The sequence below is a fragment of the Natator depressus genome, chromosome 1, assembly GCF_965152275.1.
Source record: "Natator depressus isolate rNatDep1 chromosome 1, rNatDep2.hap1, whole genome shotgun sequence".
In the NCBI taxonomy this organism is placed as follows: domain Eukaryota; kingdom Metazoa; phylum Chordata; order Testudines; family Cheloniidae; genus Natator; species Natator depressus.
Genome location: NC_134234.1, coordinates 338,660,088 through 338,683,420, shown reverse-complemented (window position 1 = coordinate 338,683,420; position 23,333 = coordinate 338,660,088). Strand labels below are relative to the sequence as shown.

At 49.9% G+C, this 23,333-nt stretch overlaps 1 protein-coding gene across 1 annotated transcript in view; it reads left to right on the top strand.

Moving 5' to 3' along the window:
* Window positions 1–23,333, top strand: part of PODXL (podocalyxin like) — an 89,309-nt gene that overhangs the window by 31,484 nt on the left and 34,492 nt on the right. The window contains exon 4 of the mRNA XM_074942700.1: window positions 21,885–22,553. Within this exon, the coding sequence (XP_074798801.1) occupies window positions 21,885–22,553 (669 nt within the window). The remainder of the gene's footprint in view (window positions 1–21,884; window positions 22,554–23,333) is intronic.

Here is a 23,333-nt window from a genome sequence, read left to right as displayed (position 1 = left end):
CTTTGCGGGCCTCGCTCTCTCGGGGCCGGTGCACCCCCATAGGACTCAGAGCCCTCCCTGCAGCATCCAGTCCCTTTTCCACTGCACGCTCACAGAATTACCAGGCCCGCTGTTCCCAAAGGAACAGTATGCACCAGCTTGAAAGATTCAACTCCGAGCCAGCACTTTGCTTCACACCACAGCACTGAGAGACATTTATCGTGAAAACAAGAATGCATTTATTGTCAAAGAACAGTTTCAAGTGACAGTGAGGAAGAATATTGGAAACAAAAGGTTACATATAAAACCAAATCATAAACATGCTTTCTAGAGACTGCATTTAAACTCCTTTAGCCAGGAGGTGAACTTCTCACCCAAAGTTCTCCAACATTTTCAACCCAGGCTGGTTGAGACACCACTTTCCTGAATGCAAATGTGCTGTCTGTTGACTTCCTAGGTACAGGAAGCCAGGGAGTCTTCTTGCTTCTAAAAATACCTGCAAAGTTCACTGTCATTACTCACCACTAACCCCCACCTCCCCATGGCTTGTTCTTTCCTGTGTGCTCCTTTCCTATTGACCTCTCTCTTTGTTAGCCATTTACATATGAAGTTAAATGTTATCCATTGTGTCCTCTTACAATGCTTAATTTACATCCTGACAGAGAGAGACAGATTTCTTATCTCCTGTCTGGAGAAACCGATCTAAGCCCTGCTTTTCATTCACATGCTTAAGAACACGGTTTTTTCTGGTACAGATACATTGCTCCTTACATAGTACCCATACGCACGTTTCATAGTGATGCTGGGTCACAAACACACTGGCTATTCCAGAGCACTGCCAATATACCGTGCTCTGACCAGTAGCACTCACTGTAATTCCAGCCTTAGCTCCACCCAGCATTGCTAATGCAGCATGCGCCTGCCTAGTGGTACGCTGTCTTATTCCAACTGTGGGCCCTTATGCAGCCTAGCCTGTGCACTGGCCTGCAGCCCCCTTTGCTGCTATCCCAGCTCAGCATTCCTTCAGGAAATACGCAGACATACTGTGTCAACATTTCACTGTCGTGCCGAAAGGTGGGAACCAGACAGTAAGGTCCCCGGAGCGGAATTGTTTAGATACTTTCTTAAAGCCCAACTCCCCTGTGGCTGTGAGCAGCGGCCAGGTTTGTGAGCCAGCTCTTGAGAGGAACCTGGGCGTGGAGTTAGCAAACCAGCCAACTTCTCTAAAAGAAAGATGGTGATAGTTAACCTTGGGCTAGGGGAGGATGTGCCCCTTCATTTCCTCTCCTCTTTCCTTTGTCCTCTCTATCCCCCACCCCACGCTGCCCACATAGCATTCCTCCTACAGCCCCATATCAGGATGCGAAGGAGAGGAATCTAGGGGGCAGAGTGAGAAGAGAAGCACTGAAGATCCTCTAGTGCTGACCCTACACGCCCTTATAGAAGGCTCCAGAATTGCCTTGGCGGGGTGGGTGCCTGTGTCTCACCCTGCGCTGTTCCTAGCCCCCATTCATTCACCCTTCTCCCCTACCTCAGTGCTTCCTGGACACCACTCAGCTCTCCCTGCCCCACCCAAAGAGACTCTCCTGAGGCCCAAACTTTGCCAGGCTGCCTTTGCAACTGTCCAGGTGATATGCACATGTAGTCTCTCTCCCTGCACTACCTGAGCCCCCTGTGAGCTGCGTCTAGATCTCATTTTATATTGGGGGGAGTGATGCTAAGCCCTCCATCTTCCACGAAAGCGAGAATCTCGCAGCTCAAAACTGCACCATTAAAGTCCAGCTATCTGCCCAGGAACCCCCGAGCACTAAACCTGGGTGCTGGATTCCCTCACGAACGCGAGTGCCTAGAATCCTTCCCAACTGCGGTGCTCAGTTGCCCTGTAAATTTCATTCCTCTGACTCATGACAACAGGACAGGCTGGCTGGAAGGGTGATGCCGTTCAGGAGCCAAACACAGCAGTGACGTCTTATTTGAGGTTCCTCCACCTTGTCAGAGTCACAGTTAATTGAATAATTAAAACAATGGCTGATTCCGCGGTAGGATCTATCTTGGTAGATGATTCAGCATTTTTATTGGGCCATTATTCTGGCCTGTTGATGGGCAAAGAATAAATGAGAAGCCTCTTCCTCCTTCCCTGTTGTGCAACCCCAACCCAAACCAGGACCCTCGTGGTCTATAGGCAGCAGACCAATCAGATGAGTCAGAAAGGAACCCGCTCATGGCTGTACCTCTGGCTTGTCTCAGCTCGAAGCCCCTCTCTGCACCTCTTGCAGGGGAGGTGAAAGGAATCAAGAGGCAGAGGCTGTTTCAGAGCAAGAACCTGTGTGATTCTAGGCTCCTGGGTTTTATACTCACTTCTGCCACTGATCTTGGTGTGACCTTTGGCAAGTCACCCAACTTCTAGCACTTACCCGTCTTCGTAAAGTACTTTGAGATTCTTGGATGAAAGGTGCTTCATATGTAAAATATGGATAATGATGTTGACCTTCTTTGTAAATTGCTTTGAGAACTACTGATGAAAAGCATTACATGAGAGCTGGGGATTATTATAATTAATATACAGTTCAGTAAACCTTCCCAAAAGGGACACCCCAGAGTATCCCCAAATGCACGGAGTACAATTTTGAGCCACATTTATTAGGACCCCACCTCTGTTAGGGACCCAGTTTTTCTTAATCCTTTAAGTGGTTGCTTAAAACAGGTTTCACTCTGCACATTGCTACTGCTGATCAGGTCCAGCTGAGCATGAGTATTCTGGGTCTCTGTTTACCAAGGCTGCTGTCACAGCCTAAAGCACAGTGCAGCTTCTTTGTAGGGTGTTCAAAGCACGGGAGGGGAGCAATTGTTTGGGAGGATGGGATCTACCCAAATGCAGTAGTCTCCTGTCACAGTTCCTGCGTTAACTGCCCCTCTCTGACCGCTTTGTGACCCCTCTGAGATTTAGGTCTCAGGCTTTTAGCCATCACCTTTCTTGGGGTGGGGACCTCTCTCTCCAAACCAGGGACTTAGGCTGCAAACTCCTGCAGTTGACTATGATGATTTGTGTGGGTCTGACTTCAGCTCAGCACCTGCAGTCCTGGTCTCTCCAGGGCAATGACAGGGTTAACCAGTGGCTGGCCAGTCTTCATAAACCAAAGTACTATTTATTCAGAACAAAAGTCTTACAAAGAAAACCTCTTTAAAACAATATATGTCTAGTGTACCAGGCAGTCACCCCTCTTCCACATGGAGACCCTGATAGGAGTTACAGACCCGTCTCTCTTGGTCACAGTTTCATGTCAGATCTTGGATTGAGTGTGAGTGACCCTCTTAGCTGGTCAGGGTGGATATTTTAGACAGTTTCAAGTTCTTTCTCTGACAGGCCTTTTGAACCAAGTCAAACCAATCTCTCTGCTTTTTCCTCGTGGGACAGAACTTCCACAGACTGTGACCTGCCTTGTTTCAGCATTAGGGATTTGCAGTAATTACCCCCCACGACTGTCACTTGCCCATCAAGCCAAGAATACAATCCCAAGCCAGCCCATCAAGATACAGCCAACATTTATAAAGTTGCCATAATAATCTTAGAAATATTCCAAAGCACTGCATCTGTCACGTGGCCCAAGAGAGTGTTTATTAATTATTTGTATTTCAGTAGCACCTAACCAAGATTGAGGCCCCATTGTGTCAGGTGCTATACAAACACACAATGAGAGACAGTTCCTGCCCCCATACTCTTACAGTCTAATTAAACAGGACGTTATCCCCCCCTTGTACTGATGGGGCACCGGGATACACGGAGAGAGGTTAAGTGACTTACCCAAGGCCTTACAGGAGTTTTGTGGCAGAGTTGGGAACTGAACCCAAACCCTAGTTCAGTGCCTTTACCACAAGACCATCCTTGCTCTTGTGGGGAAGGTGGCGGTTGCCCCTTCATTTGTGTTATTTGTACATAGACTGGAGAAAACAGTGGATAATGTCACGCTGTCTGGCGTGCTTCATGACCACGAGTGCCTACCTCAGGGCAGACTATCAAAAACAGGGCAGACACCCCAAACTTGTGGTATGTTCTGTAATAAGATTTCACCAACCCAGTAACGTGAACTCCTAGATCACTATATCAGTCTTACCCCAGAGTCACAGACAGTCCCCTTGGGCTCTCTAGTTTATCTTGCTACCCAGGCAAGTTGAACTTAGTGATAAATGGTCACTTATGCCAAAAATCACAAAATATTCAGGTTGCTCCCAGTCCTAAGAGACCAATCACTTGGTACCCAAGATCTTACACCAAAGACCACCCCTGTAGCCAATCCTGTAATAAACTATCGAAAGGTTTATTAACTAGGAAAAAGAAATGAGTTATTTACAGGTTCAAGCAAACATAAATCCTAAGAGTGACAGAGTTGTAGTGATGTGTTAATTCAAAATCCATATTGCCAATTCTAGGTGATCAAAAATCATGTCGGACCCCCAAAAATCAATGAGATTCTAAAAAGATGATATTGTATTTTTTGGGTCAATCTCTTGATATTTGAACTCCCCCTGCCCATCCCCAATGTCTGTGCATGTAAGTGTTGCCCGCTCTCCCACATATACTGGATAAGATGATTCTGGCCCCTGCTGCAGGAGTGCTCACCCCCACATCTGCCCATCTCCTGCCCAGCAATCAGTTCTGTCCTCACCCAACCTCTGTCAATTCAGCTCCCAGTCCCCTCAGTTCAGTCTCCCAGCCCCCATCATCACCACACCATCAGTTCAGCCCCCCTGACTCATTGACCCCCCCACCGCCCTCTGTTCACCCTCCCAGCACTGCCCCATCTGCTCCGAACCCATCATCAATAGAGTCCCCCACCCCCCTCATTTCAGCCCCCTGCAGTCCCCAGGCCATAGTTCAGCCCTCCCTGCCTCACCTCTGATCCTCTTAGGGTTCTTCACAGTCCCCAAGTCTTGGGGGCTGAAGTGGGGTCCCCTCTCCCACTTCCCAGGCTGGCAGAGGAGCCTTAGGGCTTACAGGGGCAGCCTCACCTCCCCTGGGGCTGTGGCTGAGAGTGGGAGCCCCCCCCCCACACACAGACCGGGGCTGAGAACTGCAGCCCGCCCCCCCCACACACACAGACTGGGGCTGAGAGTGGGAGGCCCCCACCTTCCCCCCGGACTGGGGCTGAGAGCGAGAGACCAGCTGCTGGAAAAAAAAAATCCTGACATTTGAGAGTTCTATCACAAGATCATGAGTTGGGCTTAATTTTACTTAGAAATTGCATCTCTGGCGATTAATTTGGAAGAGTTGGCATGTCTGCAAACTGTATCAGGGCAAACCCAGGGATAACCCTAGGGGATCTCTTGCTTCAGTTTAGAGTCTCTGGACCTGTGACAGTTCAAACAGCAAAGAGATGAAAAGTTCTCTTGTGACCCTGTTTTAGCTTTTACATTAAGGCCAGGCCTGCACTGCCACTTACTTTGGTATAACTTATGTCCCTCAGGGGTGTGAATAATGGCCCATTTAGGCTATGTCTACACTACAGACCTTCCCATGTAGCTGCTGAGCTCCTTCTGCTGACATGGCAGCACTTCTGCGGCAAAACTTATGTCGGTCAGGGGTGTGGTGTTTTTTTTTTTTCCACACCCCGACCGACAAAAGTTTTACTGACAAAAGTGCAGTGTAGACAAAGCCTGAATCTTGATACGCCTCCTGAATGGGCAGCAGGGATGATTCCTGTACCTGGGTTCACAAGTTCAGAACAAAGATTTTCAAAGTTATAATGCAAAATGTACGTATTTCCTTATAGTCTGGAATATAGGCATTATGAATGGGATTAAAAAGAAAAGGTGGGTGAGATAACATCATTTATTGGACCAACTTTTCTTCAGGTCTGGGAAAGGGACTGAGCATCACTGCTAAATGCAAGGTGGAACAGATTGTTTAGCACAAACAGCGTATATTCTAAGACAGTGGCTCTCAACCTTTCCAGACTACTCTATCCCTTTCAGAAGTCTGATTTGTCTTGTGTACCCCCAGGTTCACCTCATTTAAAAGCTACTTGCTTACAAAATCAGACATAAAAATACAAAAGTGTCATAGCACACTATTACCAAAAAATTACTCACTTTCTCATTTTTTACTGTGCAATTATCAAATAAATCAACTGGAATATAAATATTGTACTTACATTTCAGTGTACAGTATATAGAGCAGTATAAACAAGTCATCGTCTGTATGAAATTTTAGTTTGTACTGACTTTGCCAGTGCTTTTTATGTAGCCTGTTGTAAAACTAGGCAAATATCTAGATGAGCTGAGGTACTCCCTGCAATTCCTCTGCGTACCCCCAGGGGTACATGTACCCCTGGTTGAGAACCACTCTCTTAAGAGACCATTCAAGGTAGAGTGGCTTGTTAACATCTCTGCAGCCACAGCACAAAAAGAGGGGCCAAGTGGGTTATAGACAGTTGTAATAAGTCCACACCCCTGAGCAACACAGTTATGCTGTTGCATCCCACAGTGTAGACGGCGCTATGTGGATGGGAAGGCTACTGCCTCTCACGGAGGTGGATTAACTGCGCCAACGGGAGAAGCTCTCCTGTTGGTGTAGTAGCGTCTTCACTGAAGTGCTACAGCGGCAAAACTGCAGCGTTTTGCGTGTAGACCTGCCCTCGGTTCAGTCCATGATTTTTAGTGTCTAGCAGTTATGAAATTGAAGCTCCCAGGCTCGTCTTTTGAAAGTGTTGTGCAGGTTTCCGTGGAGGATGAGGACTGAGATTAGTGCATGCAGCAATTTACAAGCGTTTTGTAGAGTCTAAATACATTCTTATAAGACTAATCCCTATTTTGAACAAAACTAACATAGAGGTGAACTGGTTTGGATTCCATCTATGAGTTCTATGATTGCACTCTCAGCAAATTTGCGGATGATACTAAACTAGGAGGAGTGGTAGATACGCTGGAGGGCAGGGATAGGATACAGAGGGACCTAGACAAATTGGAGGATTGGGCCAAAAGAAATCTGATGAGGTTCAATAAGGATAAGTGCAGGGTCCTGCACTTAGGACGGAAGAATCCAATGCACCGCTACAGACTAGGGACCGAACGGCTAGGCAGCAGTTCTGCGGAAAAGGACCTAGGGGTGACAGTGGACGAGAAGCTGGATATGAGTCAGCAGTGTGCCCTTCTTGCCAAGAAGGCCAATGGCATTTTGGGTTGTATGAGTAGGGGCATAGCGAGCAGATCGAGGGACATGATCATCCCCCTCTATTCGGCATTGGTGAGGCCTCATCTGGTGTACTGTGTCCAGTTTTGGGCCCCACACTACAAGAAGGATGTGGATAAATGGGAGAGAGTCCAGCGAAGGGCAACAAAAATTATTAGGGGTCTGGAACACATGAGTTATGAGGAGAGGCTGAGGGAACTGGGATTGTTTAGTCTGCAGAAGAGAAGAATGAGGGGGGATTTGATAGCTGCTTTCAACTACCTGAGAGGTGGTTCCAGAGAGGATGGTTCTAGACTATTCTCAGTGGTAGAAGAGGACAGGACAAGGAGTAATGGTCTCAAGTTGCAGTGGGGGAGGTTTAGGTTGGATATTAGGAAAAACTTTTTCACTAGGAGGGTGGTGAAACACTGGAATGCGTTACCTAGGGAGGTGGTAGAATCTCCTTCCTTAGAAGTTTTTAAGGTCAGGCTTGACAAAGCCCTGGCTGGGATGATTTAGTTGGGGATTGGTCCTGCTTTGAGCAGGGGGTTGGACTAGATGACCTCCTGAGGTCCCTTCCAACCCTGATATTCTGTGATTCTTCAGTTCTTAGCTAACGCCTATGGCCTTGGCCAGAGCTGCACTTGGTTTACCAGTATCACAGATAAACCATAGGGAAGAATTCTGCATTGACAGTATGCTGGGTGAGGTCATCTCTTACACGAGGTCTCATCCATCTCTGAGACCTGTATTATGTCAACAAGGGGGGAGAACAGAAGCTCTTCCTCAAACAGATCACTGGTCCAAGTGCTCCTTTTTACCGAAATAAGCAAATAGGGGTTTCCTATTTCTGGAACGTCTATCACAAGAGTTAAATAATGAAGCCATTATGCATTTGCCAACAATAGAAGTTGATCTGATTACGCAGATTTAAAGCGAGATGGTCACTGGAGCCATTCATTGGGAAGGGACTTTTGTGCCAGACAGTCTTTAAATAGTTTTGAATAGGAGGGAGAGTTAGCTGTGTCCTTCCCTTCCTACACTCTTCCCCACCTAAAGAATGGTCTCTTGCCAAGCCAACCGTGTCCTGTCAATGCCTGAAGGTTCAGCATGCATAGCCTTTAAATATATAGCTAACAAAACGGACCGGGTAAGCCCACTGCAAAGGAGTGGTGGGTGGGGGACTACAGGCAAAAAGGTGGGACCATAAATAGCATCCACAGACAAAAGACTGCACGGAAATGTACAGCCCTCTTTGAGTCATTAACAGGAAATCTCCAGGCTTCTGGCTGAGTAACCCCCAGCTACCAAAGGTCATTAAACAATGTGACTGTAGCAAAGGGCCTGATCCTGTGGACCCAAGCAAGCAAAGCTCCCATTGATGTTTGGCTGCAGGGTCAGGCGTGGGAGTTTATGTTCAGGTAGAACACCTTTAGTCCTAGCATATCCCCAAGAGCTTCTTAAACTCTCTGCTGTGAAACCTGTCTCAAGTGACTGCAGCAAAAGTAGGTGGCCTAGCAGAGCTGGTATTTTACTCGGGAAAAAAACGACATTTGCCTGAGAGCCTTTGAGGTACTTTGAAATGATCACTTTGCACAGAGACGCTGATCAGATGTAGTTCCTACGATCTCTGTCTCGCTATGTATCTTTATTAATCACTGCACCCACCATCGAAATGCGGCTCCCTCTGGGGTAGAGCACAGCAGCTTTTTAACAGTGCACCCTGCAGCACTACACAACAGTGCAGGGCAGGAAGTGAGTTGTTCTGGCTCCAGTCGGAACTACAGGAATTTAAAGTAAATACACCACCATTCGAATTTGGCCAGAGCTCCTGCCTCTTAATCACAGGACTTCCTTAGTGTTGTGGAAGTGCCATGGAGTTTTAATGACCAAAGAAGATCGGTTTGATTTTTAACTCCAAAAGACATTGTGGGCATGACAACACCCTCTGCCTTAGGACCTGACTCAGGGGACAGAGCACCCACGCCACTTCCTGCAGGACCTGAGTTAGCAAGCCGCATGTGCCGGCAAAGATGAGAGGGGAAGGCAGAAATGTCTGCCATTCAAGCCCTCCTGCAGGGAGAAGGCTACGAAAGCATTTTCTGGCCGTAGCTGAAGGCTGGGGAAAGCACAGAACTATTGTGCGTAATTTGTAGAAGAGAAAAGCGAAGGTGAAGTCTCACGTAGGGACAGGGCCCTCGGCTGGGGTAAACCAGCATAACTCCATTGAAGTCCATGTACTCCACCCGTTGACATCAGCGTTCACCAGGAAGATGGATGAGATCAGTGTGAGCGTCATTCATCAGGGCTTAAAATAAAGACAGACGGTGGGTGTGGCGGGATAAAGGGCTGAATGGCTCTAGCTGGGGATGACGGCACCCTTCGTCAGAGGCAAAGTGTGTATTTGTGTATGCAGGTCAGGCCCCTTGTACCTCCCTTCCCTCAGCCGGGGTGACAGAAGGTCCCTAAAAGTGGGGGGGAGGGGCACCGTCACCTTAACCGTGGCCCCGCCCCCTCGCACCACTCCTTCCCCCGGAGCCCCTGCCCTCGCACCACCCCTTCCCCATCAACGGCGCTGGGGGTGGGATGAGGGTGGCGGCAAAGCAAGTACAGGAAGAGCAAGGCAGGGGAGAGTCAGGTCCCCTGGATGCCAAACCACTGCAAAGTGACCTGGCTTTGTCACTGACACCTGCATACTGGCCAGCTGATGGTGGATGTGTAGCTCACCTCGGCATTTAGGTCCCTGCTGAATTTCATCCAGACACGTCAGCGGGCGTTTTACGTGCCTATGGCGCTCTAGGTCCAGACTCTTCTCCTTTTCCTCTTGTGCGATATGATCAGGCAGCTGGGAGTTGTGAAGGGAACAGCCACTGCTGGGGAGCGATCCCTGCCCATAAATCTACGGGGAAGGGAGGTACAAAGGGTCGGGCCTGCACACAGAGTTACCTACACATGCTCGGCTCAGAGGACAAGTGGGTTGGAGCACCAGGGTATTATTCCACGCCAGGATCTGCTAATCTCAGTGAAGTTCTCCCCCCCGCCCCCCGCCTTTATTTTTTCTGTGTTTGCGCTACTGGCGATTGGGCACCGCTGTGCTCCCCTTATGTGTGTGTTGTAACTCTCGAGCTGTGTGTGGTCATTTCCTCCTCGTCCGTGTGCTGGAGCTCAGCTCTCCTTCATGCCGGGCCTCGTACAAACGTCTTGCCTCCCCCCCACCCACTGTAAATACTGGACATCAGCAACACTGAATATGGGACACCTACAGACAACGCTTCCTGTATGAAGCCAGTCCCAGCGTGTGACGTTTCCTGCACCGTTGTTTTCCAGCGCCGATTGAAAATGAAGAATTCCGTTTTGTGAAAAATTCTGAGGTTTCGGGTGAGACCTTTTGAAATTTTTCACAGAGAGAGAGAGAGAGAGAGAGAAACAGACACACCCACTTGCCCAGCCAATAGCTCAGTGGCTGGGGCACTTGCCTGTGATGTGGGTTCAGCTCCGTGGTCTGCCTTAGTCACCGTAGGGAGTTGAAGCTGGATCTCGCTCCTTCGCTCTGGGCAGAAATTCCATCCTAGGCCCCAATTCCCTTTATTTATTTTCCCTATTGTTCCCTCGTCTCACAGATGAGCCGTTAGGCAGAGGTCCCCTCTGCCTTTCTGCAGTGACTGCTGTTCAGAGTCCAGGATGACTTTTGAAAGGGAGTCCGTGCTAATTCCAGTGCCATTACCTCCTCCGTCCCTCTTGGTCTAACCTCCCAAGCTGCACGTGGGCTTTGTGTTGCTGTGTTTTCTTCCATGGTCTCAGTTCTGCCAGTGCCTATTGCAGTGTAAAGCACTTTGGGATAGTGCATGGTAGGAGAGGCACTCGGTGTACAAACCCACCCTTGGAATCTCTCCTTGGCATGTGAGTCGTAAATGTCCTTTAGGATGAACTTGTCCCTTAGGAAGAACCTCATGGCAAGTGGGAGGGAAGTACATGGAAGACTTGAATACAGGGGAAGGACAGGAAAAATGCGTGCTGTACAGATAGGTTTGTACAGCCCTGCATTTCCCCATCCCATCCAGCTAGTTACATCCTGGGTACAGGAATACACAGTATACTCTCCAAGCCAGATCCTCCATTCGCTTACATTAATGGAACTCCACTGGGCTCAATCCTGTGCCCCAGCTGCCTTGCTTCTTGAGACAGCAGTAGGATGGTTGGGAGTTTCCCTAAAGAGGCAGCCAAAAGCAGGCATAGCTGGCTGGCTGACCCCCCACCTCCCACTCTCAAGCCTAGGTACAGGGAGAGGTTAGGACAGAGCATATTGCACTTACCTGCCTCCGCCTCTAGCTGTAGGTTATGTAACTTAGAGCAACCCAGCAGCTGCTCTAAAGTCTGTTAGGGGCCGTTTCAGTCAGGAGTTGGCCCAGGATTTGGAGAGAGGAAAGGTAGAGCCACCTTCCTTAGCATGGCTGAATATAAACTTGGCCCACCTGAGGGTTGAGTTCAGTGAGTTACCCTGGTGTCAATGAGGAGTGAGACCAGACTTGGTCTCTTTATCTGAATGTAGGAGTAGGTCTCTGCAGGTACAAAGCTGAAGTACCATTCTTTAGAAAAACAAACCAGGAAATTAAAACACAGCACAATCTGTTAATGTGACATTGAGACCACTGTTTCAACACTCGAGCCAGGAAATGCCAGCGTTAATTACAGAGAGCAGAATCCTTAACAAAGAGACCTTTCCTCCCAGGCGTTTGAGTTAAATAGGTGTTCGCAGAAACAAACCCTGAGTTTGCAGGGATTGCAAATTGGGGTAGAACTTGGCATTTCAGCCAGTCTCAATGAAAATTGCTTCCCATCTCAGTTAATCTGGTCAGGCCTCCATGGTGACTCTGGATGTCCTACATCTTCGGTCTTCCATAGAGTCCTCTAGGCAAAGCAGGGTAGAGAGGAGTTCACTTTCTAACATAAAACCAAGCAGAAAAACTCACCCAACGGCCTCATTCTTAAACAGATCAACCTTTCAGGCCTTTCTTGTGTATCGTGAAGAAGCTCCGTCATACAGTGAGTGGGATTGGAGAAAGAGGGTCAGATTTCCGGAGAGGCCCAGTTTGGTGTGACACCCCAGAATGCAAACTGGTGGCCAGGTTGCTACTGGACAAACACAGGCCTATGAGCGTGTGACCCTGGCGTCTGCATGCTTAGCACAGATTTTCCTACCACTTTGCCTGTCTGCCTGCCCGCAGCATAACCTATTGCTACTGAGCAAGGCACGAACCCAATTGCCTCTTCCCCTGTGGCTGGTCTCTGTTAAGCTTGGGGCAGGAAGAGGCAATGAGGCTGACGTAGTTGGCCTGTGGAGCCGAGGCAGTTTTATTATTTGTATCACTGTAGTGCCGATCTCCTGATTTTGCGGTCCTGACTCATGATTACTGTAGAGTGAACCTGGGTGGTGGAGGTAGCCCGGCTCTACTCTGGTGCCGTAGCTCTTTTTTTCTGATCTAAGTTCTCAATAATGTTTTGGTTTACTTGGAAACTCTCTCATTGGCCCCAGTGTAGCACTTGCAGGAATCCAAGGGTTTCAGAGCTCATTACATGGCAAAACTCCTCAGAGGGCTTGTTTACATGAGGGATATTTTGCACCAGTTTGAAACGGGGATACAGTGCATCAGCACCAGCCCTGATTAACTATATGATCTAATCGTAGATGCCAGGGTCATCTGATCCCATGACTCTCAACCTTTCCAGACTACTGTACCCCTTTCAGGAGTCTGATTTGACTTGTGCACCCTCAAGTTTCTCCTCGCTTAAAAACTACTTGCTTCCAAAATCAGATATAAAATACAAAAGCGTCACAGCACACACTTACTGACAAATTGCTGATTTTCTCATTTTTTACCATGTAATTATCAGATAAATCAATTGGAATATAAATATTGTACTTACATTATCTGCATGAAATTTTAGTTTGTCCTGACTTCGCTAGTGCTTTCTATGTAGCCTGTTGTAAAACTAGGCAAATATCTAGATGAGTTGATGTACCCCCTGGAAGACCTCTGCGTACTCCCAGGAGTACACGTATCCCGGGTTGAGAACCACTGCTGAAGGCCAACCCAAGATTGTCTCTTCTGGCCTCAGACTCTGTGAAATTATGAGAGGTTGGCACCGCTTTGTTTCCATGGGGGAAACCCCCCTAAAATGACAAGCCCTCACAAGGGTTTCAAGCCTGGGTCTCTTGTCTTTATGGAGCTGCAGTGAGAAGAGGAGGCTCAGTAGGGACATGCTGGTTTGTTGGCCTGCATTCCCTGCTTTTCCGGTCCCAGCCTTTCCTCTGTCATTTCCTGAGTGGTGCAGTTTTAGGTAGACAGGGTTTTTATTCTGGGGTCCTTCTCAGGGTCCCTCGCTGTTTAGTTTAGCAGCCTGGGAATGGTGATGGGCTGGAATGGGGGGAAGCTTGATCAACTCCGAAATCGAATCACAGCACAGTAGAAGCTTTAAAAGAATTTCCTAAATGACATGGGGGTTGAGATGTAGAATGGTGGGGTGTGTGTGTGTGTGTGTGTGTTTTCCTATTTAGCAATCACTTGAAGAACTCTGTAGATGAGGCTACAAAAAACCCTCTTTGTAGATGAGGCTATTGACTTTTGCCTCTTCCCCACTTAATTTGACATTTTAAGAGCAGAATGCACATGGGAGTACTGCGGAAAGGCCCTGGAGTCGCAGCACTGGACCTGGAAGTCCTGTATTTATCTATAGGGCAGCATATGGGCAAGCTCCCATCACATTATCCCCCCCAGTGTCCCTCAGCTCTGACCTGAGGTTCAGTCCTTGGTCATGCTGCTGAGGCTGCCATCAAGGGGGCCAGGTGAGACACTTCTTGCAACCCTTGTCCATCAGCATCTGAACTGAGACCCACACGTGACTGAATAGCCGTCTGAGGATGATCCTGTCCAGTCCCTTCCCATCTGGGACATGTCACAAGGCAGGGACCTGCCCCCAGCTTGCTAAAGCCTCACTGCCAGATCCACAGGCTCTTTCATGCAGTTTTATTGTCCAAACTTAGGCTAGGTCAACAAAAACCCAGTTCCTCAACTTGCCCCAGGCTACAGCTCCCAGGGCTTTCCCTGCCCTTCTGCACCCCCTCCCGGCGCACTCTGGCAGTCTTGCTACACCTGCATACCCAGGGTGGGGAAGGGAACTCAAGCATTCCTGCTCTCTAGGGCTCCCACAGAGGAGGCAGTGAGAGCCACATGCCCCCGCTTTCTGTGCCCCTTTCCTGGCTGGCTCTCAGCGGGTCTCACCCAGGCTTTCCCTCCATCAGTCAGACAGAGTCTCTCTCTAAACCCAGGTGCCCTCTTTCAAAGCTCAGCTGGGGTCAGCTGACCAGTCACAGGTGCACCGGCCCTGCTCCCTTTTAAAGGGTCAGTGTCACCCTGTGACAGGCAGGATTTGAATCCACAACCAAAGAGTGAAGGGCTCCATTTTCCGTTAACAATCACCTGACTGTAGCGAAATCGGAGGAAGGTCAAGCTTGATATTAAAGAAAATTAAATTGCCTTTTTGGGGGGAGGGAGGGAGCCAGCTTTCCTAGGCGCAGAAAAGCCAAGCTAGGCACACCGCCCCCAATATTTTGAAAATGTAAAAGCAGGATTACCTTTAAATGGCCTGGGCTGAGGTACCCCATCAGCCTAGTACACGAGCACCTCACAGTACTCCTGCAAGGTAGGGAAGCGCTGTTCCCATTGGAGAAGCTGACCCAGAGGGATGAGTTGACTCACCCAAGGTCACACTGAGTTGTAGTGGAGCATCGACTCCAACCCAGGGTTTCTAAGTCTAGGCTACAGCCGTTAGCACTGGGCTGTCCTTCCTCCGCCTACAGCTGCTGTCCCTGCCCCCTGGGTGCTGGGTGGTTTTCATAGGACCTGTTGGTCAGAGCTATTGCCACACTAAGCAGACTCTGTGTGAAGGGGACGCGGGAAGCTAGGAACACTTCTCCCACAGAGGAAGTTGTCCAGAAGTACCAGAGAATTGGTGCGATGAGGGGAGACGTCTGGCTGAAGGTGTAAAGTCTATTTCTTTTGGAGCAGTGTTTGGCTCGGGGAATCAGTGATGGGCTTTTAGCTCTAGGTCAGTGGCCTGAATGCAGTCCAGCTTGGGTGGTGACCAAAGTCCCTGCTGTCTGATAGGGGTTTGGTGGCGATAAAAATAGTTTGCACTTACACAGTGCTTTATAAACTCAAGGTGCTGCATAAACATGAACGCATCAGGTCACCCAGCATCCCTGAGCTATTATGATCCCCATTTTACACAGAGGGAAGCTAAAATACACTGAATTTGAGTTGCCCAGTGCCACACACAACTCATAAAGTGGAGTTTGTGGCTCCCGGCACCAGGCTCTGTCCACGCTGTGACCCTCTGTCAAACAAGCTGAGGGTCTAAGTCTAGTTTAGGGCCCACATGTTCACCCAACAAAACCCACCATCACAAGCCAGCCCCTTGTTGCAGTTGCCGGATGACAGAGACTAAAATCCCCAGCCCATCCTAGCAGAGACATCGCTGTTGACTGTAGAATCATAGGGCTAGAAGGGTCATTTAGTCTCGCCCGCTGCAAGGGGCTAGATTTAACCCTGATGTTGGTTTACAGTAGCTCACTGTGCTAAGGACTGTACGAACACGTGGCGAGAGACAGTCCAGGCTTCCCAAGAGCGTGCGGTGCAAACAGACAGGACAGACGCCGAGAGCAAGGAAGGATGCTTAGCCCCATTTTGCAGATGGGAACTGAGGCACTGGGAGACAAAGTGACTTTCCTAAGCTCACAGGAGAAGTCAGTGGCAGGGCTGGGACCTGAAGCCCTCTGAGTGCCTGACTCACAAGGCCACCCTCTTGGAAGCGTCTCTTCTCTGTTTTCACATGTGGAGATTGATTGGGGAGGGCTGGCCATGCGGCTGCTGCCTGTGGGTAAATGTCCCTTCTCATGATTGTGGACATCATTGGTTTAAATCATTCCCACGGCGGCCTGGTGGCCTGGAGCATCCATCAACCTGTTGAAGGGGGTGGGCAAAAGGAAGGGAGACGGTCTCTGCAGCTGGTGCCCGTTGAAATCCGACCCACTGAGAGCCCTTACCAGCTCTCCATCTGAACTGGGGTGATAAGAACAGGACGCTTCAGGATCGGAAGAATGCCCTGCCTTTATCTTTCCCTTGATTCAGACAGTCAGGGTTTATCAGGTGGGGCCTTCTGGGCACAAGCGTTGGACTTGTTCCTGTCTGATAGCAGAGACGACACAGCGTGTTTTATTGCCTTGATTTGATTGTCTCTGTGTCGCTCAAACACTAGCTCTAAACAGCTCCGACTCAAAAGCCAGGTCCGCATCAATGAGTCCTTGTCGTGGGGTGGGGTGGGTAAACAGACCCCCCCCGCCCCCTACAGAAAGCAGGCCCCATTGCACTAAATCTGAATCCAAGCATTGTAGCTTCCTTTCCAGAGATGTTGTATTTCTCATTCTATCTGGGTGCCAGGCCCTGTCTTTATTATTGTACAATGCAATAATTGGACAGATGAACTACTGTCTGTAAAGTGCTTTGACAGTGCTTGCTGTGTGTTGCCAAGTATCATTGCTTGGAGGACCTCACATGCTGTGATTTCTCTTTGGGGCAGAGTAGAAGAGGTGAGGGGATCAGTTCATTCTCCACCTCTTAATCGCCTCTCGTGAGGTCAGCCGCAAAGGGATCAATTAATGCCAATTAGTGAGTGTTTTTTTGTCATGTGGACACCTGCTTTTCTATGGGGTAAATGGCACTGGGTTATTGTCTGCGCTGTTACCCCATCGTTTGGCTTAGAGCCGTGATACTCAGGAACCAAAGTAGCGATCAACATTACCTCAAAGAGCCACAGCAAAATGACTGACCAGATATTCTTTTATCAGCTACAATTGGTTATTAACATAGTGAAAGCATCCTGGTTGGTTAATAATTATATCACACTGTGTTTTAATGTCATGTGCTGCAAAGAGCCGCAGGAGACACATTAAAGAGCCACTTGCGGCTCCCGAGCCTCAGTCTGAGTGTCACTGGCTTAGAGCATGACTAATATAACTATTGTGACCAGTGTGCTGGCAGGTCCATAGGGGGTGCTGTGCTGGATATGCCGTCTTTCTGCAATGCCATAAAACTGCCCACATGTGATCAGTAAATATCCTGACTCACGTTAGTCAGCACTTGGAGCGCTTGCCCCGGTGCCCTGACCACATTCCAGTATGAGTAATTTATGTTCTGTCTAATTTCCCTCCCGGTTTCAATTGGAGATTATGTTCTTCCTCACTTCCCGGCACAGCTGCTGCCCAGCGGCGGCTGCCATTCAGTGGCAGGTGGAGTGGCTCTTTGTAAGTAATGTTTGCAAAGCACTGTGGGATTTTGCATGATGAAAGGGAAAGAATTGAAGACTCTTGACTCCCACCCCCCTGTTCTAGGCTACGCTCCCTTCCCTGTAAATGATGGGTTTCCAAATCCCATCTTCCCCTTAATGATGTCAACCCTTTGCCCTTATTGAAGCAGGAAAGGCTGCAAAGGAGAAACAGGCATTTCCAAAGGCCTGTTCAGCCCCAGTTTGTCTTTCCCCTCCCACTAACCGCATGGCCTCATGCCCCTCGGTCTCCCATCAGGTCTCAAGAGAAGCAGGGGCTCTTGGCCAGCAACCCTGTGAGTGGGACTCCGCCTGCTTGACAGGCTGAGTGGGGTGTGTCGCCCACAATTTCCTAGGTTATTCTTCTGTGTTTCCTTTTCCCACTATTAATAGACTTGGAGCCAATCTGAGCTCTTTCAACGAGGTGACTGGGGGGAGGGAGAGTTACAGAGAGAGGAAATTAAAGGGCTTGGATGGGGAAAGAACGTAGCAGCAGGAGCTGCGAGGAGGAGGGGGGTGGCTTTAGATGGCATTAGGGGCGGGACGTTCCTTTTCTAGACGCTTTGCTCTGGTGTGTTTTCTTCTCTTCCCATGCCCGGAGCCAGGGGCCTACCTCTTCCCAGAGCCGGGGACCCGCCTCTTCCCTCGCCCGGAGCCGGGGGCCCTTTCCGAATAAATCCTGCCACAGTTTCTCCTCCTCCCCCTCCTCCCCCAGAGCTTCAGTTTTAAAACTCTGGGCCAGATCCTCAGTTGGTGTAAATTAGCATCACTCTGTTGACCTTAGTTTAGCTATGCCAATTTACACCAATCAATGATGTAATCATCAATCAATGGCCTCTGTTGGGTTTGGATAAATGGAACAAGCCCTAACAACATGAAGCTCAGAGAAGCAGGTTCTCCATTGCCCAGCCGCTCAGATGGTCATTCACACCACTGCCAAGTACGATCAGTTCAGAACAGGAGCGTTTCACATCCACTTTGTGCTGCCATGAATGACTACACAAGACACGGGGCAACGGAGAATCAGGCTCAGTCATCAGCGAGGACTGAACTTGGCACTTTCAGCATTGCAACCAGAGACCCACCTCATTTGCTGTGAGGGGGTAACTCCTGTTGCTAGCATTCAGTAAGAGACTCTTATCCACGCTAGGACTTCCCTCGAGGGAGACAAATGATCTCACATGCACACTGACATGATCATGTTATGCTTTTATTCAGGGCACTTATTCCTCCCAGGCTATTTAACCTCAAACTGCTGCGTGTGTGTGAATTTTTAATTGCCTTTTCAAAGCGTCCCATGCCCCATGCCTTTGCTTTCAGGATTTGGATTTGTCGCAACTATTGTTAAGCTGCCATGATGATTCCACCTCCAAGATACTGTCTTCCAACAAACCTGGGGACTAACGGGGTATCTCTTAGTTTTCCCTGGCATGCTACAAGAGATGGAAGTCCAGTTAATGGGGTGTTACTAACCTCACCCTGATGCTACCACCCCGAAATGTCCAGCCTGGCCCCCTTAGAAGTGTCTGTGAAACAGCAGCAGGAGAACTGTTTAACCTGTTAGCAGAGTAGCAGTGAGATGCGTCCTCGCTGGCAGTCCATTAGTTGAACTGACAGTGATAGGAGCTTCTTTGCCCCTGCTGGGCATCAGGATAACTTTCTCCAATAGATGGATGGCAAAAAGTAAATTAGAGCAAACGTGGGTATGGACACGCTGGCTTCCTACCAGTGGCAAGGACTCAGCCACTGGTTGGTCTTTCTAGCCAAGGCTTAGCCTAAGCTGCACTTCGCTGGCAACATGAGTGTATTGAAAATACATCCCAGGACGTGGTGTGTGTCAAATGAGATGGGGAGGAGTGACGGGGTTGAGGACTTCCTCTCCCCTGGAAGCTTAAGGACCTGCGTACCATTTAGGGCATCTGCTCCATTCCAGCCGCCAAAAATTGCTCTTCAGAAGAATCTGCCTGAGGCCCAGAGATAAGTTGTCCTTGGACGGGGGTGGGGCGGGTTGGGCAGATGCCAGGGCTGAGCTGAGCTCCATCAGAGGTTTAAAAAAAAAAATCACCCCCACCTTCTGATGAATTCTGGGGGGAGGGGTGTTTAACAAGGGGCTTCCCAAGGCTCCTCACCATCCCATGACTGCATTACAGAGTTTGTGCTGAAACAATGGCCTTTTGTCAGGGTTGACGGTCCCACCTAACAGGTGCCTCTTATATAGATAGATCACTCCTGCCAGGGGCTCCCGGTGGGCAGGAGATCTTGGTCTCCGCTCTCTCTCTCTCTCTCTCTCTCTCTCTGTCTCTGTTATGCCTTTTGATATCAGCTGCAACAAAGGGGGTGGCCGGGGGGGGGAGGGAATTCCATTGCTTACATTCCAGCCCGTGTCCCTCTTGAGCCTGCTGTCCCTGTGCGAGGGAGCCTGGATACGTAGGATGGGCAGGAGGAGTGAGAACTGCAGCTCTCATCCATCCAGGAAAAGTCACAGGTTGCAGATTTTTGTGGCTGGGAATGAATTAACGGAAGCTCCCTGCTGTGGAGGAACATGTGAGGGGGTGGAGGGTATGAAATCGCTACAGCTGGAGGTGACATGGACACAGGCCATTTGCGATCCAGGCGGACAACTGATTGGCTCTGGCAGGGTCAACAACCACAGCTTTGGGGGAAATCAGATCCCCAACATATTCTTATTATTTAATATGTATGGCGATACCTAGAGGCCCCCAGCGGAGATCAGGACCTCATTGTGCTTGGCACTTCACATACGCGTAATCTCCCAGCCCCAAAATGCTGACAAGACAGGACGGACAGAAAGCTGGGAGGGGGAATAGAGGTGGCACAGGGAGGTGAAGTGACTTGCCCAAGGACACTCAGCAGGCGAGCTGGGAACTCAGCCCAGGCCCTAATCCGTGCAAGGATATGAGAGAGCAGGACTGATGGCTTGGAGGGTGGCGATTTTACTGGTGGGGAGGCTTTTAGTGAGACCCAAGCCAGCAAAATACCTGGGTGTGAGCCTAGTGTAAAGCCAATTGACTAAGGGGGCTGTCATTCAAGTAGAGACCTAAGGCGGGGACTTCCTTTCTCTCCATATCAAACCCCTGGTCTTCCAGCTGGGGGAGAGTCTGTCAGGGTATGTCTGTGTTTAGCGTTGGGGGTGCGATTCCTAGCTAGCATGCTAAAAATACATTGTATCCGTGGCAGCGTGAGTAGGGCTAGCCACCCCCTATGTATCTGGCATGGCCAGCACCTTGCACCACCGCGGCTCCACTCCACTTTCAGCATGCGTACGCCTACGTGAGCTGGGAATCACACCCCCAGCTTGAAAGTGTAGATGTACCCTACTCAGGCAGTTGGAAGCCTAGGTGCTGGAATGAGGGGTGCGGGGAGTGCTGCTGCACCCCCTGGCTTGACGTGGTTTCCATCATATACAGGGTTTACAGTTTGATTCAGTGGCTCTCAGCACCTCCCCTATAGAAATTGTTCCAGCACCCCTGGTTGGCAGAGGAGAATGGGTCACCTGCAGGAGCCATTGGTGAATGTATATTGTGCAAGGTATCCTGTCTGGTTTGCTGCTTGGTTGTTTTTTTTTTTGTTAATTTAAATCAATTTTGGTGTTATTCTTTTGCCCACCCCTCTGAACTGGGTTTTTGGGGTTTTGAGTTGTCTCACTGCTGCCCTCTGCCACAGATCCTCTCTGTAGACTCAGTCTTCAACTGGGTATTCTTGAAGATTGGGTTGGAGGTGACACGGGAACAAAATGTAGAGGGGTGGCAAGAGGGAAGGAGCCTGCCTGGTATCAGGGGCAAGTCTCACATGCTCCTCCATTGGCTTGTTACGTGTTCTTTCATGTGCCACAGTCTAGGTGGTAATATGAAAGGGCTCAACGCTTGTAAAATTCAACAGGCTCTTCAGTAAGAACTATTTACAGAGATGCTGTATCTGCACCTAGCATTCCAGCCATGTGCACACAGACCGACTTCCTGGTGCCTCCTCCAAACTCTTCCCTCCTGCAATCTGTGTTCCTCCCTCCAAGTTCCATGCAGTTTGTGATACTTGTGCCCATTAGACTGGTTTCTTCACTTCTTTTCCTTACCTCGTCCTCAGCCCTCCCCTCTGCCACGCTGCTCCTTAGGGCATTTTCTGAAAATCCCACACAGTGAGCTGGTCCTATAGGGGCTGCCAGGGAAGTGCTGAGCGAGTGTTCTCAGCAGTGGGCAGGGGCTGGTTCCTACACATTAGCTATTTAAACAAGTGTCAGCGCTGGACCTGGTGCATAGGAAGAGCAGGTGGAGGGGCGGGCTGGATGGAAGGCAGGAAACCCTTCCTTTCATTTTGTAACCATTTGGCCCTTTGTGTTTTTTAGGAGGTGCAACTGGACAAGAAGGCACGACTGCTGTTTCCACCACAAGTGCCCCGTCTGCCAATGCCACCTCCAAGAGCAGCCAACCCCCCACTGATGCTACAGGTGCCCCGACCCCCACTCACACCCTGACCCCCACCAAAGCTGACATCTCACCCTCCACTGGCGTCCTGCCTACTGCCTCGACTTCCACCAAGGCCCTGCCTAGTGCCAGCGCCCTGCCCCCCACCACCTCTGGTACACCAGGTGGTGCCAGCGCCCCATCCTCCACTGATGCTGGAACCTCGCCTGGCACCGGCACCCCACCCCCCACCGGTGTCCCATCCCGCACTCCTGCAAGCACTCTGCCCCCTGCCAACACTCTGCTCCCAGCTGACACCAACACCCTGCCTACTAAAGTTAGTGCTGCCTCTGAGGGCACAGCAGCGGTGGTCAGCGCCACTGCCGGCTCTGCAGAACCCCTCACTATCCGTGCCCCCAGCGCCCTGACTGTCCCAGTTGCCCATGTCCTCACCTCCGCAGCCGTCCCCAGCTCCGTGGCCACCCCAGCTGCTCCCATGGCTGTTGCCCCGAGCCCTACCACCACTGCTTACATCCCCAGCTCTGGAGACGCCACTGATCCGGCAGCCGTGTCTCCATCGCAGAAGCCCCAAACACCAGAAACCGTTACAGGTATGAGCAGGACTGTGTGTAGGCTTTGGAGGCTGGGGGAATGCTGGCTGACTCCGGAATAGAAAACGGGTCATGGAGCCTTTCCAGGCTAGGTTAGGTCCTGGGTTCGTGTCGAGTTCAGCTTGGCCATGGCTGCAGGCGCTGCCACCCAGCAGCCGTTCAGCGACCTGCATGAGATCACCTGGTGTCTCGGAGTCCAATGGCCAGGGGTCCCTATCACAAAAGCCACCCTAGCAGGTGGCCCCCTTGTTGACAGCCTCAGCAAAAGAGGCTCAGGACCAAATGGAGCATAGAGGCCGAATTCCTCGCTTGTCCCTACCAGGGCCCCGTCTGTGCTTGTTTGAAAATTTAGCAAGTAGGCCATGGAAACCAGCTTATGTATGACATGATGGAGAAGGGGGAGGCAGTGGAGGTATGCCAAGAAAGGGGCAACATGGTCAACACAATGGACTAGGAAAACGATCGTTGAAGAAGCATTCTGGATACGAATGGGGCAAGGTTGTATTTTTCAAGGCCAGAATGAGGGACGTTGCTCTAATCAAGATGAGAGCCTGGATGAGAATTTTAGTTGTGTGGATGGATAGAAAAAGCTGCATCTTAGAGAGGTTATACAGAAAGAACATAAGAACAGCCATAGTGGGTTAGACCAAAGGTCCATCTAGCCCAGTATCCTGTCTTCCGACAGTGGCCAATGCCAGGTGCTTCAGAGGGAATGAACAGAACAGGTAATCATCAAGTGATCCATCCCCTGTCGCCCATTCCCAGCTGCTGGCAAACAGA